This window comes from Perca fluviatilis, chromosome 6, assembly GCF_010015445.1.
Source record: "Perca fluviatilis chromosome 6, GENO_Pfluv_1.0, whole genome shotgun sequence".
NCBI classification, from domain to species: Eukaryota; Metazoa; Chordata; class Actinopteri; order Perciformes; family Percidae; genus Perca; species Perca fluviatilis.
The window spans coordinates 42,894,604-42,910,152 of NC_053117.1; the positions used below are offsets into that span (position 1 = coordinate 42,894,604).

The 15,549-nt window shown below is 42.1% G+C and overlaps 1 protein-coding gene across 2 annotated transcripts in view; it reads right to left on the reverse strand.

Annotated features, from left to right (window-relative positions):
* LOC120560194 overlaps positions 1-15,549 on the reverse strand; it is an 84,377-nt gene that overhangs the window by 20,707 nt on the left and 48,121 nt on the right. The window contains exons 5-8 of one of the 2 annotated variants that reach the window (XM_039802438.1): positions 14,041-14,328; positions 13,234-13,758; positions 12,259-12,783; positions 9,962-10,189 (exon numbers count right to left, since the gene is read on the reverse strand). In XM_039802438.1, the coding sequence (XP_039658372.1) occupies positions 9,962-10,189; positions 12,259-12,783; positions 13,234-13,758; positions 14,041-14,328 (1,566 nt within the window). The remainder of the gene's footprint in view (positions 1-9,961; positions 10,190-12,258; positions 12,784-13,233; positions 13,759-14,040; positions 14,329-15,549) is intronic. The other variant, XM_039802439.1, reaches the window with a different exon arrangement.

The window sequence follows — 15,549 nt, forward strand, 5'->3', positions numbered from 1 at the left end:
TGCATTTTCTTAGGTTTGTTTGTCTCATATCTTTTCACATGTGTGGTGTTCCTCTGATAACATGCTCCTGTCGGAGATTCAACCACAACTTGATTTCCTGTTTTACTCACAACTTTATGGGGTGTTGCTTTGAATGGCGTGGTAAACGTGTCTTTTTGTCCTGCTGTATGAGTACTGTGTCTCCAATGTCCACTTTTGAGTACTGAGCTCTTCTTCGTTCATCAGCATGTAGTTTTGCCTTTCCTTTGTGCTCTGCATCTCTGTCGCGTACCTCCAGTTCTGTTGTGCTCGATTCACAGTTGTCTGGTAGCTTTCCCCTCATTTTCCTATTAAAGAGCAACTCAGCAGGGCTTTTTCCTGTGGTGGCATGTTCTATGCTCCGGTACACAGTCACATACTTTCTTAGTTCATGTTTCCAGTCTAGTCCCTCTGCCCGAGCAATCTTTATTCTCTTCATCAGTGATGCATTTTGGCTCCACTTCTCCATTTGCTGTGAGCCCATTTTGGTGTCCTCCCACACATGTTTGATTCCATTATTTTCACAGTATTCCCTGAATAAATCAGATTTGAACTGTGGTCCATTGTCTCATTGTTGTGCAGCGTAACAGGTAGTCCATGTCTGCTGAAGATTGACTCAGGACTGTCAATGATTTTCTCTGTAGTTGTAGAAGTCATTACATCATACTCATAGTACGACTATAATAATCTACCACTACAAGTATGTAGTGATTGTAGTTGGTAGTGGTCCTAGCAAATTATGTGCGCCTGCCAGGTCGATCTGGTAAGCCTGTCTAGTGTTGTTGCTCAATGGTTCTGTTTGGGTCGTCTGGCCACAATTTGACATCCATGACAAGTCTTACAATACTTCTCGGCTGCTTTATCCATGCCAGGCCACCAAACCTTGGTTCTAAGGTGTTGTTTGGTCCCCACTATTCCCAAGTGTCCTTCATGATAGTTGTGTCGTTCAATGCAAACTGTACAAAGAATTTCCCGTGGAGACAACCATGTAGCCCACTACACACAGTTCATTCGCAATTGGTGCATATGATTTACAGTTCTCAATGATTCCATTTGTGATGGCCTTGCGTACCTCCACTATTTCAGGGTCAGTAGCAGAGGCCTCCTCCACCTCTCGGGTACTGAGTGATCTGGATGTAGCGCTTGTTGCTACAAATTTCACATACTCTTCTGATTCATGTTTGTGTATCTCCTTTTTTCCGGTATCCCCCAGCAGCCGTGAAAGCGGGTCTGCTATGTCCAGGTATGTGTACTACTCGGAAGTCATATGGCTGCAGTCTGAGGACACACCGCTCTATGCGTGCACATGGTTTGGATCGCTGACTGTATATAACTTCCAACGTCTTATGATCTGTGACTAGATCAAACTTCCTGCCATACAAATATGGATGTAGTCTCTCACAAGCCCACACCAGAGCTAAGGCTTCCCTCTCTGTCTGAGAGTACCTCCGCTCACAGTCTGTCAGGCTGCGACTCACACAGCACACAGGTACCATCTCTCCATGCTGGTCCTGTACTAGTACTGCTCCTACACCTACAGGACTCGCATCTGCTATTACCTTGGTTGGTGCTTCCTTGTCAAAGTAGGCTAGGGTACCAGCTCTGGCCAGTTCATCCTTTAAAGCTTGAAATGCTTTTTCTGTTCCGGTCCAAAGTCAAATTGTGTGTCCTTTCTGGTTAGACGTCGTAGTGGCTCTGACAGTGTTGCAAACTGTGGTATGAACATACTGCTGTAACCAACAAGTCCCAGAAAGCTTCTCATCTCTGTGGCGTTCTCTGGTTCTCTGGTTTCAATTACAGCTCTTACTCTCTCTTCTGTTGGTCCGATTCCTTTCTCTGACAGAAGTATCCCCATGAATATCAGTCTGTCCATGTTGAACTGACATTTTTCTGGATTCAGTGTTAGTCCACATTCTGAGAGTCTCTTCATGACAGCGTGCAGGCGTTTGTCATGTGTTTCCTGGCATGTACTATCACATCATCTGAGATGTTTTCCACACCTTCAATGCCAGCTAACGCATTGGCTATCTCATGTTGGTATTGCTCACTGGCTGACGACACACCGAATATCAGTCTCTTGTACCTGTATACTCCGTTGTGTACTGCAAATTTAGTTATCTCTCGTGACTCTGGAGTTAGTTCTAATTGACAATAGCCCCATTTCAGGTCTAGCTTGCTAAATATAGCGGAGCCATTAATGCCTTGGAGTATCTCATCCACAGTAGGAATAGGATATCGTTCCCTCACGATAGCCTCATTAGCCCTTCTCATATCCAAACACATCCTAATATCCTTGTCAGGTTTTGGGAGTATCACCACTGGGTTTACCCAGGGGGTGGGGCCTACGACACGTTCGACAATGTCCATGTCTATCAGTTCTTTTATCTTCTTCTCTACAGCCTCCCGGAGGTTGTATGGTATACGTCTGAGTGGCTGCGCCACAGGTTTCACTTTTGGGTCAATGTATAGGCTAATTGCTTAATGTTCAATTTTCCTACTCCTTTGAACACATTTGGATATTGCTGCTGGAGTGTGTTTTTTATGTCTGTAACAGCTGAGACATTTTCACCTATTTTCAACACTCCTAGCTTCATGGCTGTTCTTTTCCCCAAGAGTGGTTCACCGTTGCCTTTAATCACAATGAACTCTGCTTTGTCAGTCTTATTACCGATTGTGATTTCACACTTCAATGCCCCTTTAACTGACAATGCCTGTCAGGATGAATATGGGTATAATTTTCTCTGCTCTTTTGGCACGTATGAATAACATTTTATCTGTTGTGCCTTCAATCTGTCCCATACGTTTTCTCCCATCACATTACTTGTAGCACCTGAATCTACTAGCATTTTCAAGTTTACTCCCCCCCCCCCCCACAAAAGGTAAGTCTCTCTGATATTTCATCCTCTTTTACAATAAATGCAAACTGAGAAATGGTCTTTTCCATTACAGTTGTGACATGTCTGTCCATGTGCAGGGCATTTGGGATCTTTCCCCATGTGATCAGAGTATCCACATCTGTAACCTTTTTTTCCATCTTTATCTCTCAATTTTCCTCTTGTTTTCATGTACTTTCCTCCTTTTTGTTTGACACGACGAACAGTTTCTGTCTCCCCCTGTTGCCCATTCAGAGACATAGCCACCATCTGCTCCTCAATTCTTTCACACTGCAAGGCCAGTTCCAACGTGCGGGCCAGCGTCAATCCATGACCTTCCTCTAGTAATTTTCTGTGCACATAGTCTGATGTACATTTACTCAGGATTGAATCCCTTATCTGGTTATCTGTATCAACTCGAAAATCACAGTCTCTCGCCGTCTGCCTAAGACATGTAGAAAATTGTTGCACAGTCTCACCTTGTTTCTGACACAACTTGTGAAACGTCTGGCGGGCAAACGCAGTATTGACTCTGGGAACGAAGTATGTATTTAGTACTCCCACCGCGGCTGTGTAGTCTGTTGCTTCTCCAGTGTGCGGTAAAGTCGAAAATATATCCTGAACATCCGGTCCAGCAAGGTGCAAAAGTAGAGCCCTTCTCTGTTTTGTGACATCCGTTGTATCATCAATAATAATTAGTCCTTTTCCATCCGCATATAATTCAAACGATGTCAGCCACCGCGGCCATCTTCTGTCGTCATCGTCTGTGTAACATGCGAACGGCTGAAGTCCCGACTTTTCCATGCTAACATTAGCTCACTTACGTCCACTTGGCTGCACTTTTTCCTTTCATCAAAAGTCCGCTATCCTCGTCGCCATTGTTGTGTTCCTATCTTAATACTGAATTAGATAGTGTGTTCCGAATTTAATCACCACATGGAGCTTCTTCGTTTACTTGTTTTATTGCCTGAACACTCCTATTACAGCCACATGCCGTCCGGCTATTCCCGTACGATACTCTAACGTTACTTCCTGTTTATTAGACATGTGACCTCTCTAATCCAATACATGACAGCAGTCACTCACTAGACTCTTTCCAGGACAAGCCTCAATTTATGTTGTGATAGGTAACAGAAAAAGAATGATGAATCCGCTAAGTAAGAAGAAGCACTTAACTGTAAACTTAGCAAAGTTAGCAAATTTAGCATCCATTCCTCGTCAGTCATAACCTGACTCCGCCAGATGGATTGCTTCGCATTTGCTCGGCATATCCATCCGGGAACTTTCCGTTGGAGAACTTTTGGGAAGGGGTGAAAATACTGGTTAGCTGATTGGATAAACCATCTGTCTATCACCTATGTTGGTGATAGACGGGCCAAATCAACCAATCAGATCCACGAAGCGTATGAAATAGGGCTGAACGATTAATTGCATTTGCGATAATATCGCGATATGTTAAAACGCGATTTCCTAATCGCAAAGGCTGCGATTTGGTCACGTGACTCACGAGAGCAAATCAGTCCGCACTCCGTAGTCCGCAGAGAAAGCATCGACTTAGCACGCTAACGGTACGCCGTACCTTGAGCAGATTTCTGTCATTCAAACAACTCTGAGTTGTAGTTTAAAACTTGTAAGGGTTTTATTCGGGCTCCAGTCCACACATGCAGTTAATGAATACAGGCACGCAGAAATTGAAGGCTCGGTTAGCAACGATTAGCTCTGATTAGCGGTTAGCTCCGTTTAGCTCCATTATAAAGATATGGAGCGGAGGAGACTGCCGGGAGGGGTAAAAACCAGACTCTGATAAATGACGTTTGGGGAGCTGTCACAGCAGCGTACTACGGGTTTCAACGGTTTTATTAGTACAGTTAGCTAATCCCACGGCAACACCTGCATGCTACTACTAACGTAACGATAGCCTCTCTGAGCTAGTGCAGCGTCGTTGACGCTGTCATGCACACGGCACGCAACTTCATGAGGGAGGGAGGGGCTGGAGGCAGCTCCTCTCTGTGCGCTGTTAAAGAAAATACACCGATGTATATATTTTACTTATTTAACTGTCAGTAAAGTTCAAAGACAGTGTTTAAAAAATGCAATCCACGTTTACATATGTCTATGTAAATAATAATTAAATAATCTAAATACTACTAAGTGTTGTAAAGCCACATTTGTTTTTATATTTCTGCAATCTGCACTTTAGTGTGATTTATTTCTGACTTTCATATGAATGTTTCCACCAGGCTTGGTCAGTGCTCAATATACTACTGGGATTGAAGTAGTTAAATAAAAGAGGTCATTCATATAAATACACGCATCACCTAATTTCACCATCACATATAGACCTGGCCTCCAGGAAAGAACAGCTTGTTTAATCTATCTAATCTTGTGAAGTTCATACTATACAATGATTTATTGCTAGTTTTTGTTGACTAATACAGAAGACAAAGAGCTTAAAAAATAATCGCATATCGAATCGCAATCGCAATATTTTTTAAATAAATCGCAATTAAATTATTTTCAAAAATCGTTCAGCCCTAGTATGAAAATACAACCACAAGCCCGCCCCTGCTGCTGCAGGCAAAGCATAGCTCGTTAGCTCAGCATGAAAGCAACATGTCGGTAAAGGATATTTGCCGTTTGTGTAACGAGAATTTAGGAATAAAAGACACCATTTCAGGTTCCCGGTCCATATTCCAAAAGAAGGATCCAAGAGAAAAAAGCATTAGCGAGCGGCTAACAGAATTAGGGCTACCGCTGTCTGAAAATATGGGTTAGCTGATTGGATAAACCATCTGTCTATCACCACCTAACCCGCCTCAAAAACAACGCTGATTGGCCCGTTCGTTTGGCGAACTGCTCCAAATTTTCTCTATCTCAAGATGCCAGACTGATCTGCGAGTGGAAAACTGGAGCTCGCGAGATCTGGATGGTCTCACGAGGCTACGTCAGTCACAGCCTATCCCAAAAAATGAGACAGATAATTATTTTAACACACCAACACTAGCCTTACTTAACGTCAGGTCTTTGGCTGGTAAATCATTTTTAATCAATGATTTTATTATTATATCTTGGTTGGACCATAATAACCGTGCTGCTGTTCTTATAGAGTCAGCCCCCCCTAACTTCAGTTAGGGGGGGCACAGCGTGAGCACAGCGTGAATAAGAAAGGAGGTGGAGTCGCCATTTTGTTTAAGGACTCATTCCAATGTACTCAAATATCTTATGGAAACTTTGCTTCTTTTGAATATGTGGCTCTTCAGCTAAGGTCCTCCCCTCGAGCTATATTTCTAAATATCTACGGGCCACCTAAATACTGTGCATCCTTCTTTGACGACTTTAATGAACTGTTGTCTATAATCTGTATTAACTCTGACCGTATAATTATTGCAGGTGATCTTAACATTCATGTTGACAACCCCCAGGACCGAGGGACCAAAGAACTGTGTTGTGTTTTTGAGAACTATGGACTGACTCAGCATGTGACGAAGCCCACACACAATAAGGGGCACACTCTGGACTTGATTATCTCCAAGGGTCTAAACATTTCCAAGGTTGTGGTGACTGATGTTGCTCTCTCTGATCATTCCTGTGTTTTCTTTAACGGCACTATCTCGGTGCCCAAAAGTGTTCAAAGGTTATAAGATAACGGTATATCACTGAAAACACTAGTGAGACATTCATTCAGCTTTTCTCCTCCACACCCACCCTCTCTGGGGCCTCAGTCACTGAGCTTGAAAAACTAATCTCCAGGTACATTATAATACCTATAAAGAGAGACATCACATTTATAATTTGGAACTAAGGAATGCAAGGCGGTCCTTCCTCTCTGACATTATCGCCAGAAACAATAATAAGTCACATGCTTTGTTTGCTACCGTTGATAGATTAACCAACCCTGCAGTACCAGTAGCATCTGAGCTTTTATCCACTAAGGCCTGTAATGAATTTGCCTCTTTCTTCAAAGACAAAATTCTGAAAATTGTCAGTGCTTCCATATCAAGTACAGGATATGTGCTGTCACAGTGTTCACAAAAAACAAATTCCAATATTACACAATTTCATATGATCAACCATAAAAACCTTATACAACATCTGAAAACCTCCTCTTGTTGCCTTGATATTCTACCAACGGGCCTTTTCAAAAATGTCTCGAATTGTTTGGCTTCTGATCTTCTACAGATTGTAAACACATCTCTGCTCTCAGGTATTTTCCCACAGGCCCTAAAAACTGCAGTCATTAAGCCACTCCTAAAAAAGAACAATCTAGACACATCACTAATGAGCAACTATAGGCCGATATCAAACCTTCCATTTTTAAGCAAAATCATAGAAAAAGCGTTTTTTCAACAACTCAACCTTTTCTTATCACTAAACAACAGTTTTGATGCCTTCCAGTCAGGTTTTCAACCACACCACAGCACTGAGACGGCTCTTGTTAAAGTCTTTAATGACATCCACTTAAACAAAGATAGTGGCTAAATTTCAGTCTTAGTAGTGCTTGATCTCAGTGCTGCATTTGATACAGTCGACCATGACATATTACTTGACCGATTGGAAAACTGGGTTGGTCTTTCTGGCTCAGTACTAAAGTGGTTTGAATCCTATTTAAAGAATAGGGACTACTTTGTGTCTATAGGTAATTATACATCTGAGCATACAAATATGATGTGCAGAGTTCCCCAAGGCTCAGTTCTGGGGCCTCTTCTGTTCAACATCTACATGCTTCCACTGGCTCAGATTATGGATAACAACAAAATAAGTTAACATAGTTATGCGGACGACAACGATAACCTTATTGCCAGGGGACTATAGTCCAAAACAAAAACTGACTAAGTGCATTGAACAAATTAACGACTGGATGTGCCAGAACATTCTTAAATTTAATGAAGAAAAAACTGAGGTGGTTGTTTTTGGAGCAAAAGAGGAAAGCGCTCAGCTTAAAAACAACAAAGCCAGAAATCTTGGTGTAATTATGAACTGCAGCTGCTGCTTAATAAAAACAGCAGCCAGGGGGAGGGTTTCTCTTCTTGCTTCCAACAACAGTTTAACACAAAATAATGGCATCATGGCACATGATGTGTAACTCTATAAAAAAACGAATAAGCAGAGGTGTAAGAAGTCTTCCGATTATTTCAGTGTACCACAGTGTAATTTACAATAATTCAATTAAGTACCCCTGGAATCAATCTGTCAATCAGATTTTTATTGTCCCCATGGGGGAATTTACTTAAACTGTTAACACCAGCAAACAGATGACATGAAAGAGTTCACAAATAATAAACAAATACCCACCCTGAGACATTAATCAGTTTGTGGTTTTGTACTGCAGTACAGCCTCTAAGCTCTACTTATATTAGGCTCCTGTTTAAAATTCCAATCGATACCGATTTTTCGATACAGGAAGGTTCCCAAACCATGCAGTCTTCACATAACAGATTACACTCTCCAAAAAAAAACAAAAAAACAGCCGTATTAAAAAAAAACAACAATTAACCATTTGTCATTTATCAAACAAATATGCAAAAGATTTGGCCAGAATCGTGTCAGACACAAAAGCTAGTTTATAAAAATAGCCAAAAGGCGCTTAAACATTCTTATACTGTAATAAAAACTGATGTCAGTCACTCAGAAATGTAAAACCTAGAGCACGTTCAATCTCAAATCGGTGTGATTCTGAGATACTTTTAGGGCTGAACGATTTTTGAAAATAATCTAATTTGCTCCTCCACCCATATCTTTATATCTTTATAACGGAGCTAACCGCTAACCGGAGCTAACTGCTAATCAGAGCTAGCTCGTTGCCAACCGAGCCTTCAGTTCAGCGTGCCTGTACCCATTAACTGCATGTATGGACTCGAGCCCAAACAAAACCCTTCATTTTATTAAAATGGCTGTAAAAGTTTTAAGCTTCAACTCAGAATTGTTTGACTGACAGAGATCAGCTCAAGGTACAGTGTAGCGTTAGCGTGCTAAGTTGATGCTTTCTCTGCGTAGTGCAGACTGATTTGCTCTCGCGAGTCATCAAATCGAGACCAAATCGCAGCCTTTGCGATTAGGAAATCGCGTTTTAACATATCGCGATATTATCGCAAATGCAATTAATCGTTCATCCCTAGATACTTTGTAAATGAACATTCGGCAAAAACAACCATCAAGTTCACATCATTACTTTAACAGCCACTAGTGTCCACTCACTGTGAAACTCACATTCTCCATTGATTTGGGAGATTACAAATGTTTCAAAGAAATATTGTTAATAACAGAAGTAATAGTTATACGAAGAGAAACTTTACATTAAGTGATTGACATCTCATCTTTGTTCAAAATATTTAACATTAAGTAAAAGAGATGTAACTACTGCAAAAGTATTTCATTCAGTTCAACAGGTCTCTACGAGAGATTCAGCTGGATGGTTTCTCCTGTCTATGTTGATCCTCAGGTCACTTTTCCCACAATTGCTGCAAAAATGTTGCTCCTCACTTCTGAGGGTTCTTGTCAGTTTTGACCATGAACCACTAGAACTTTGTCAAAACCAGAGATCGATTTTAGATTAGATTCTATCCTCTGTGGGTTCTCATATGCTTTGTTAAATCTGAAGCATCACAGAAACTTTTCCTGCAGGTCTTGCAAACATATGGCTTCTCTCCTGTGTGGGCTCTTCTCATGTGGACCGACAACTCACTATTTTGCCCAAATCTTTTTCCACATGTTTTGCAAACATACGGCTTCTCACCTGTGTGAGTTCTCACGTGGGACAACAAGTTGCTACTACGCCCAAACCCCTTCCCACATGTTTTACAAGAATATGGCTTCTCACCTGTGTGAGTTCTCATGTGGTTTAATAAGTCTGAAGAGACACAGAATCTTTTCCCACAAGTCTTGCAGACGTACGGCTTCTCACCTGTGTGGGCTCTTCTCGTGTGGACCAACAAGTTACCAATTAGCCTAAACTCTTTTCCACATGTTTTGCAAGAATATGGCTTCTCACCTGTGTGAGTTCTCATGTGCTTTAAAAAGTCTGAAGAGACACAATCTTTTCTTGCAGGTCTTGCAAATGTACGGCTTCTCACCTGTGTGGATTCTTCTCACATGGACCAACAAGTTACGACTACATCTAGTTGATCCTGAGTCTCCATGCTTGCCTCCTTTCTGATCTTGGCTCTCAGCTTCATGGGAGTTGGGAGAGAGGAGCTGGTGGTCACTGTTTGCTTCTGATACCACGGAGGTTATAACTGGCATGTTGAGCTGCTGGTCAGAGAGAACCTCCTCCTCCTTACAGACATGTTGCTGTGGGAGCTCTGGAGGGACAGACAACAAAAGAAATAGGATACTACTGTTATTGGAGAAAAGAACAGAACACTTGTTCTCTTTTTCTTGAGAACATAAAGTGTAAAAAATAATGAATGGAGCTTCAGGGGGCTAAAAAGTGAAGCCAATGCTGAAGTTCATTAAAGCTACATTCTATCTAATTTTCAGCAGGGGGCGGCTCCACTGGCTCCAAAAATAAGTCTGATATATAAGAGGAAATGACCCTACTTCTCATTTAATTTACAACCTTTTCGTAATGAGTTTATGGTCTCAATCACTAGTTTCAAGTATTCTTCAATACAGCACCATGATGTTCATTTATGGCGTTTTTCCATTACATGGTACCTGCTCGACTCTACCTGGCTCGACTTGGTTCGGCCACGTGCCCCGTCCTCCATTTTCCATTGCAGATTTAGTACTGCCTCATGCCTGAGGTGAGCGTGGCTGGTCGCCATAGCGACTGCTGTGGGCGTGGCTTGGTGGCGTTGCATTTCCCCCCGAATCATTTCCTGGTTCTCCTTCTCCATCAACACCATGAGATCAAGGAGAGGGTTAACTTTTCCTGCTCCAGATTTCCCACCGTGGTCAGAAAGAACAGGGGAGTCACTTTGTTACTCTCACTGACTGTAGAGTCACTACTCACTCTGAAGCTAATCACCGTCACTCTCTCACTGATCCCTCGTTCTATCACCCACTCCCCACCAGATCCCCACACACACACGCTGGCTCGACGCACACACCAGCGCACAAGTATAAACATCAGGTACTAAAAAAAGTGCCTGTTAGCAAGTAGCAGGTACTTTTTCTCGTAATGGAAAATCAAAAAAGGGGAGTAGAGGAGTCTAGGCGAGCAGGTACCATGTAATGGAAAAGCCCCATTAGTAAATTATGGTCCCATTTATTTAGAAATAGACGATAAAGCAGGGGATGATTTAGGGCATGGCTACACAGCCACCTGTCAATCAGGACAGAGGCTTAGGCTGCCTTTAGACTAGACCGCACAATGCATCTTAATTTCACAGAGAAAGAAAGAGGACGGGCTGTGCTTCGTTGTTTGGCAAACAGTCAGCTACCCCACAAACTCCTCGGGCAGATCAGTGCTTGGGTTTCTATTTTTTACCCTCATAGTGTTTCTAAACTTTCTTGTAGCAGCGATAGAGGCAGTGATGTTTCCTGTTCTCACGCTGCCTCAAAACGGACTGACAAGTCTGATCTCCGCTTACATGACAGACCACCGCAGCGGGACGCGGGGTAGCATTTCTCTAAAAGTTGAGTTGGTCTCAACTTTCCACCAAAGCCCGCCCCGTTTTTTTCTTTCCGTCTTCCCCACCACACCATCATTAAAAATTATTGGAAAGACCTGTGTTTTGGCTGCACCGGCTGACTGCGAGAACAGGAAATGTGAATGCATGCTTAACGATGTTAACCATGGCACTGTGTACATTAAAATAGACCTGACCTTGTTTTTGGGTGCTGTACGTGTTTTCAACTTAAACTTTGACCCTCTCACTGGGTTTTCACTTCAAAGTTAATTGGAAAAATTTTCGTCTCTGAAAAAGTATGTCTTGTTCAGAATTTGGTAACACCTTGCCAACCAAACTAGCTAGCGCTAGCATTAGCTGGTAATGTTAATTTAAGGGAAAGTTTGCAGATTTTCTATGTACTTTCGTACATGCTGATGAACAGCAGTTCCCGGAGGTCAACATTTACCCACAGGTAAAATAAACCCGAGACCTAGGGCATTCAGAAGATTAATAAGGCTTTCCTAGATATATTTACAATATACAGGGAGTTTCTGAGCAATTATCAGAACAGAAGGATGTAGAAAAGTGTATAGCACAGAATATATCAAAGTATAAAAGTTCTTGTAAATGTACAGCTTCTCATCTGTGTGAGTTCTCAATTGGACCAACAAGCCACTATTTTGGCTGAAATCTTTTCCATATGTTTCAAAAGAATAAGGCTATCTAGGCACCTGTGTGGACTATCAGGTGTCTCAGCAATAGTGAATTACACTTAAAGTCTTTCCCACATGTGTCACATATGAAAGACTTTTTACCTGTTTGAGTTTTAGGGTGAATCTCTGACACGTTAGTGTTGTCTACGATGTTGCTGTGACTTCTGCTCTTGCGTCGTTTCTTCTTTGGTTCTGGCTCTGCATTTCTAGTTGATCCCGAGTCTCCATGCTTGCCTCCTTTCTGATCTTGGCTCTCAGCTTGATGACAGTTGTGAGAGAGGAGCTGGTGGTCACTGTTTGCTTCTGACACCACAGAGGTTATAACTGGCATGTTGGCTACAGACTCTTTCTCTGCTGCACTTAGAGTGTCATCATGAGGATTCAAGTTCAGAGTCTGACCTTCACTGTGGTCCCTTTCCTCATAAGTAGGAGTCAACATAAAGGTATCAGTCTCCTGCTTCAGTACAAGCTGCTCTCCCTCCTGACTGATGCACAGTTCCTCCTGGTCCTCTTTAATCTGTGGAGGCTCTGGGTCCTCTTGGTCCAGACTGGAGTTCCTCTCCTGAATACAGAGCTGCTGGTCAGAGAGAACCTCCTCCTCCTTACAGACATGTTGCTGTGGGAGCTCTGGAGGGACAGACAACAAAAGAAATAGGATACTACTGTTATTGGAGAAAAGAACAGAACACTTGTTCTCTTTTTCTTAAGTTCATGTAAAAATAACAGGACAACATTTCTGGGGCTGAAAAAGTGAAGTCAACCTTGAAGTGACTTAAAGCTCAGTGTCTCTAAATTTCAGAAGGGGGTGACTCAACTGCTTCTCACCTGTGTGGATTCTCATGTGCCTTTTTAATGCTGAAGCATCTTGGAGTCTTTTTACGCAGGTCCTGCAAGAATATGACTTCTCACCTGTGTGAGTTCTCATGTGATTTTCCAGGTGATGTTTACGTCGGAAATCTTTTCCACATGTTTTGCAAGAATAAGGCTTCTCACCTGTGTGGATTCTCAGGTGTTTCTGAAATGCTGAATTATACTTAAAGTCTTTCCCACATGTGTCACATATGAAAGACTTTTTACCTGTTTGAGTATTAGGGTGAATCTCTGACACGTTAGTGTTTACTACATTGTTACTGTGACTTCTTCTCTTGCGTCGTCTCTTCTTTGGTTCTGGCTCTGCATTTCTAGTTGATCCTGAGTCTCCATGCTTGCCTCCTTTCTGATCTTGGCTTTCAGTTTCATGAGAGTTGGGAGAGAGGAGCTGGTGGTCACTGTTTGCTTCTGATTCCACAGAGGTTATAACTGGCATGTTGGCTACAGACTCTTTCTCTGCTGCACTTAGAGTGTCATCATCAGGATTGAAGTTCAGAGTCTGACCTTCACTGTGGTCCCTTTCCTCATAAGTAGGAGTCAACATAAAGGTATCAGTCTCCTGCTTCAGTACAAGCTGCTCTCCCTCCTTACTGGTGCACAGTTCCTCCTGGTCCTCTTTAATCTGTGGAGACTCTGGGTCCTCTTGGTCCAGACTGGAGTTCCTCTCCTGAATACAGAGCTGCTGGTCAGATAGAACCTCCTCCTCCTTACAAACATGTTGCTGTGGGAGCTCTGGAGGGACAGACAACAAAAGAAATAGTAGGGCTGGGCGATATGGCCTAAAAATAACATCCCAGATTTAAAAAAATAAATAAATCAGATTTAAAATCGATTTTTTCTTGAAATCAATCTGCAGATGACAATAAATTGTTCAAAACAAGTTTTAACTCGATTTTGTTTTGACTCATACACACAGGCACACACACATGGATGTGTGGATTCTCAGGTGTTTCTTCAAACCTGAATTATACTTAAAGTCTTTCCCACATGTGTCACAGATGAAAAACGTTTTACCTGTTTGAGTATTAGGGTGAATCTCTGACACGTTAGTGTTGTCTACGTTGTTGCTGTGACTTCTTCTCTTGCGTCGTCCCTTTTTTGGTTCTGGCTCTGCATTTCTAGTTGATCCTGAGTCTCCATGCTTGCCTCCTTTCTGATCTTGGCTCTCAGCTTCAAGAGAGTTGTGAGAGAGGAGCTGGTGGTCACTGTTTGCTTCTGATACCACAGAGGTTAGAACTGGCATGTTGAGCTGCTGGTCAGAGAGAACCTCCTCCTCCTTACAGACATGTTGCTGTGGGAGCTCTGGAGGGACAGACAACAAAAGAAATAGGATACTACGGTTATTGGAGAAAAGAACCGAACACTTGGTCTCTTTTCCTGAGACCATAGACTGTAGAAATAATGGACTGAGATTCCGGGTCAGAAAAGTGGAGCCAATGCTAAAGCTATTTTAAAGCTGCATTCTCTCTCATTTCCAGCAGGCTCCAAAAAGAATTCTGTTTTATAGAAGTCTATGATAAAATGACTCCACTTCTACTTAACTTATTACTCAGTAAAAATTATCATAATGACTCTATGGTCTCAATTGCTAGTTTGGTCCCATTCATTTTATGTAAAATAAAATATTAAGCAGGGGATGTTTCAGGACCGGTCAAAAAGTACAGAGGCTTTAATTATTGCAAAATCAAAAATTAAAATCTGATGCTTTAAAACAGATTATCCCACAAACTGAACAGTCCAGGTGACATGTCACGTTTTCATAAAAGCATTGAATTGGTGGACTTGTACAGTTCGGGGGCCCTGAACATTTTCAGAAATGGAGCCATCACAAAAATGCTTTGTGGCGGCAATTTATCTTTCAAATGTAACCAGATTATGTATTTTGTATCATATCTCCTGAACCAAACATGAAAACACACAATAAGTGCTGTCTACCCCGATGTTTTTACAGTCAACGATTAGTTGGACCTAAGACCTATAATTGAATAGATATTTATTAAATATAAGGGCCAGTTGTTGATGTGTTATAACTTGGGGCCCTCCAGTTTGGGAACCACTGTCGTCAGGGTTAATGAACAAAAGGATTAGGACAACGTGTTTAAAACTCTTCACCACTGGTTCACAACCTTTTTGGTCTGAGGTCTGAGGTCCCCCCGGCAGGGTACCGTTCATAGACTTCTCCTCTGCATTCAATACAATAAAACTGGACATACGGTTATCCAAAATGGCTCAAATGAGTATGAACCTATATCTAATTTACTGGTACTGTTCCTTCCTCACTAAGGGACCGTTCGGTATTTATGGAATGGACCACCAGAAGAAAATAGGGGAGGGTCATGGCTTTTTATTCTTTGTTTAGGGGAGGGTCACCCAATGTTTTTTAGTCTGGGGGTGGGGATCATCCAACTTTTGTATTCATGAAAAAAAGCTAAATTTCAAAGTGGCTTGTTTGGTGCATATTTTTCCATGTAGCTCTCAGTCCCCAATCGCTAGCAGATGGGTCCCTCCCTGTTTAGTCAGCCA